The sequence below is a fragment of the Nicotiana tabacum genome, chromosome 9 (genome assembly GCF_000715075.1).
Source record: "Nicotiana tabacum cultivar K326 chromosome 9, ASM71507v2, whole genome shotgun sequence".
Lineage (NCBI taxonomy): Eukaryota > Viridiplantae > Streptophyta > Magnoliopsida > Solanales > Solanaceae > Nicotiana > Nicotiana tabacum.
Genome location: NC_134088.1, coordinates 93,554,858 through 93,559,156, shown reverse-complemented (window position 1 = coordinate 93,559,156; position 4,299 = coordinate 93,554,858). Strand labels below are relative to the sequence as shown.

At 46.0% G+C, this 4,299-nt stretch overlaps 1 protein-coding gene across 1 annotated transcript; it reads right to left on the bottom strand.

Annotated features, from left to right (window-relative positions):
• Window positions 1–306: 306 nt before the first annotated feature.
• On the bottom strand, window positions 307–3,498 carry LOC107789900 (uncharacterized). Its single transcript, XM_075221196.1, has 5 exons — window positions 2,753–3,498; window positions 2,163–2,584; window positions 1,968–2,066; window positions 949–1,163; window positions 307–657 (listed from the first exon to the last, which is right to left on the bottom strand). The coding sequence occupies exons 1-5, from the start codon at window positions 3,496–3,498 to the stop codon at window positions 307–309; spliced, it is 1,833 nt and encodes a 610-aa protein (XP_075077297.1).
• Between the last annotated feature and the right edge of the window lie 801 nt (window positions 3,499–4,299).

Genomic DNA, 4,299 nt, shown 5'->3' with positions numbered 1-4,299 from the left:
ATTTATCATGTCCCATTTCCATAATGGAATCTCAATACACTGAGTTAGGCCTCCATGCCTCTGATGTTCGGCTTTAACTTGCTGGCAGTTGGGACATTGGGCTACCATCTCCGCGATATCTTTTTTCATTCCATTCCACCAATAGAAAAGGTCCCGATACATCTTTGTCGCTCCGGGATGAACTGCATATCTAGAATAATGGGCCTCCGAAAGAATCTTGGCACGGAGCTCTCCTACTGACGGTACACATAAGCGGCCCTGGTATCTAAGGACTCCATCTCCAGTTAGCTCAAATAAAGGTTGTCGCTACTGTGGAATACTTTCCCTCAGTTTTATAAGCTCAGGATCCTCGTGTTGTCGCTCTTTCACTTCAGTAACAAAAGAAGATTTTGCCGTATTCTGAACGAGAATGCGTCCACCCTCTGCATCTACCAAACACACCTGCAAACTAGCTAGATGGCATAGATATTTGGTCATCTTGACCTTATCAGCTTCAACATGGCTTAGACTGCCCATGGACTTCCGGCTAAGGGCATCAGTAACAATATTAGCTTTGCCGGGATGATATAAAATATCAATATCATAGTCCTTTAGTAATTCTATCCATCTTCTTTGTCGTAGGTTCAACTCCCTCTGTTTAAATAAATACTGAAGGCTCTGGTGGTTGGTGAAAACATCAATATGAACCCCATATAGATAATGCCGCCAAATCTTTAGGGCAAATACAACTGCGGCTAACTCAAGATCATGCGTAGGATAGTTCTGTTCATGTTTTCGCAACTGTCTGGAGGCGTACGTGATAACCTTACCATGCTGCATAAGAACACAACCAAGGCCAATTCTCGAGGCATCACAATATACAACATAACCCTCGGTGCCATCCGAAAGAGTCAAGACAGGTGCCGTAGTAAGCCTTTTCTTTAGTTCCTGAAAACTTTGTTCACATGCCTCAGTCCACTGAAACTTAGCGCCCTTATGTGTCAGTTTCGTCAATGGTGCAGAGATAGAGGAAAATCCCTCCACAAACCTTCGGTAATACCCTGCCAAGCCTAAAAAGCTATGAACCTCTGTCGGATTCAAGGGCCTCGGCCAAGTTATCACAGCTTCAATCTTTTGGCCATCAACCTTGATACCATCGCCGGTAATAACATGACCAAGAAAAGCTATAGAAGTTATCCAAAATTTACATTTAGAGAATTTAGCATATAACCTGTAGTCCTGGAGAGTCTGCAATACAGCTCGCAAGTGGTCCGCATGCTCGGCTTCCGATCGCTAATATATCAGGATGTCGTCAATAAACACAATCACAAATTCATCCAAGAATGGTTTGAATACCCGGTTCATAAGATCCATAAAGGCAGCTGGGGCATTTGTAAGCCCGAAAGACATAACAAGGAATTCAAAATGGCCATACCTCGTCCTAAATGCTGTTTTTGGGATATCAATATCCCTGACTCGTAGCTGATGATAACCGGATCGCAAGTCGATCTTCGAAAAGCATTTGGCACCTTGTAACTGGTCGAACAAGTCATCAATCCGTGGAAGAGGATACTTATTCTTGATAGTGACTTTATTTAGTTGCCTGTAGTCAATGCACATCTGCAAGGACCCATCTTTCTTTCGAACAAAGAGTACCGGAGCACCCCATGGGGATGTACTTGGCCTAATAAAGCCTTTATCGAGCAAGTCCTTCAGTTGTTCCTTCAATTCCCTTAGCTCTTCAGGAGCCATTCTATAGGGAAGAATGGATATAGGCTGCGCATCAGGAAGCAAATCTATAACGAAATCAATTTCCCTTTCGGGGGGAATTCCTAGAAGCTCGTCAGGGAATACCGTCGAGAATTCATTCACAATAGGAACCGACTGAAGAGTCGCTGGCTCCTTATCTATATCCCTAACATGAACCAGATGGTATATACAACCTTTAGCAATAAACTTCCGAGCCCTAAGGTATGAAATAAACTTACCCTTGGGCATGGCTGCATTACCTTTCCATTCAAGGACAGGCTCACCAGGAAAATGAAATCGGACCAACTTTGCACGACAATCAATATTAGCATAACAAGCTGCCAACCAATCCATACCCATAATGACATCGAAGTCTAGCATAACCAATTCAACTAAATCAACAGAGGTTGGACGGTCATTAATTAACGCTGTACAATCTCGATAGACATGATTAGCAACAATAGAGTCGCCAACTGGTGTAGACACCTCAATTGGCTGTGGCAACAACTCAGATCTCATGTCAAGCTTACCAGCAATAAATGGAGTACTATATGAAAATGTAGAGCCGGGATCCATCAATGCATAAATGGCATGAGAATGTATTGTCAATATACCTGTGACAACATCTGGGGATGCCTCTGAATCCTGTTGGCCTGTGAGTGCATAAAAGCGATTTTGGCCACCACTAGAACCTGAGGTGTCTCCTCCACCTCTCCCCCTACCACGGCCCTGAGTAGACCGTGGACCTGGTCGGAGATCACGGAGTGAGGGCGAAGAGGCTGCTGTAAATCCTGAAGGCTGAGCTGGTGTACCTCTGCCTAACCCCGGGCACCAGCTAATATAATGTCCTGTCTGCCTACAATGAAAACATGCACTCGAACCCTGTCTACATTGCCCGGTGTGCAGCTTACCGCACTGAGTACATGGAGAAGTAAGCTATCTCATCTGTGCAGAACGCTCCTGTCGATGGCCCTCAGGCTGGCCTGAGCTCTGCCCCGGTCCTGACTGAATATAACGATCAAACCGCTGGCCCTGCATCTGTGGTGGGAAACTACCTTCTGACCGAGGTGGATATCGATGGAGTGGGGGCCTAAAATCAACTCGTGGCTCCCTATAAGACCCCATAGTACGAGCCCTCTTACTCTGCTCCCTATCCCTGCGAGTATCACGAATCCAACGGGAAAGGTCCTCTGTAGTCTGAGCGAAAGCCTGTATGCGGGAAATATCTACATCATCCAATAGGGATGCAACCCTACAGTCTCTAATCAGATGATCTCCCAAACCATCCACATAATGATGAACTCTAGCCCTCATGGTACGTACTATATCTGGTGCATACCTTGCCAAAGAATTAAACTTATGGCTATAATCCCTCACACTCATATCCCTCTGCTTTAGGCTAAGAAACTGGTCAAGATGGGCCTCCCGAACCTCCCATGGCAAATAATGGGCTAAAAAAGCCTCAGAGAAGTCCTCCCACTCTGCTGGCGGAGCATCAGGTCCTCTAGATCTCTCCCATGCCTCATACCATAGGACGGCTACATCACGTAGTCGAAAAGAAGCCAACTCCACAGCCTCGGTGACAGAGGCATGCATCACCCTCAATATTCTATACATATGGTCTATAAAGTCCTGGGGATCCTCAGTGGAACTGGATCCTGTAAATAATGGAGGGGCCAAGTGAAGAAACTCTCGTACCGTCGAGCTTCCTATCCGATCTCTCCGAGCATCTGCTCCTGACTCTAGCTGTCGCTCATGAATAGAAACCATCCTAGTCAGCAAGTGAACAACCTACCTCATCCCCTGCTCCCCAGTTTCTGATGGGGGAACAATAGGTGCTGGAGGTCCTGTGTCTCTAGCTGCCTCAGGTACCAATGGAACTGGTGAGGCTGGGGGTGCTGCATCTCCCTGGGCTCTAACAAGTGCTGGGGAAGCTGAAACTAGGGGTACTGGAGACTCACTGTGAACCTCTAAGGGAAATCTATCCCTCTGACCTGGTGGGGAACGACTGGTACCTTCTCCCGGATCCATACCTATCTCTTGCTGTGCCATCTCCTAAGCGTAGGTAGCCTGTTAGATAGGAAACACAAAGCACGATTTAGATTTCATATGTTCTTATAACTTCGCTCTATAGCACGATCTATTAATTGAAAGAAATGTAACCATTCCTAAATGCCTCATAGCCTCCTGATTATAAGTGTGGTGCACAACACAACCATAAGCAAGACTCTACTAGACACGGCTTGTGGACTCCCTGGGATACGACCTGCTTTGATACCAAGTTTGTCACGCCCCAAACTAGGGGAAGCACGACTGGCACTCAATACTGTATTCGATCGAGTTAGCCACTAAACATACTAGCTAACTAGACTGGGGGCCCAACAAATCGGGCAGTACAACATCTGAAATACTAAGCCTGGACCGTAAGGTTATGACATGAATAACAATAAGCCATATAAACATAGGTAGACAAGCCAAAATAATAAAATACTAGCTGGCCGACGAGGCCGCGACTGAAGACATACATGCCTACACACCTATATATACATGCCAAGCCTATGGGCTGGAGAC

Bases quoted from the DNA above. Each gene is read 5' to 3' on its own strand.
- LOC107789900 (XM_075221196.1), bottom strand. From the start codon at position 3,498: ATGGTTTCTATTCATGAGCGACAGCTAGAGTCAGGAGCAGATGCTCGG. The intron at 2,585-2,752 runs GTTTGATCGTTA...TTTTCATTGTAG, and splicing joins CCACAGATGCAGGGCCAGCG to GCAGACAGGACATTATATTA. The intron at 658-948 runs GCATGTGAACAA...ACCAACCACCAG, and splicing joins CTAAGTTTCAGTGGACTGAG to AGCCTTCAGTATTTATTTAA.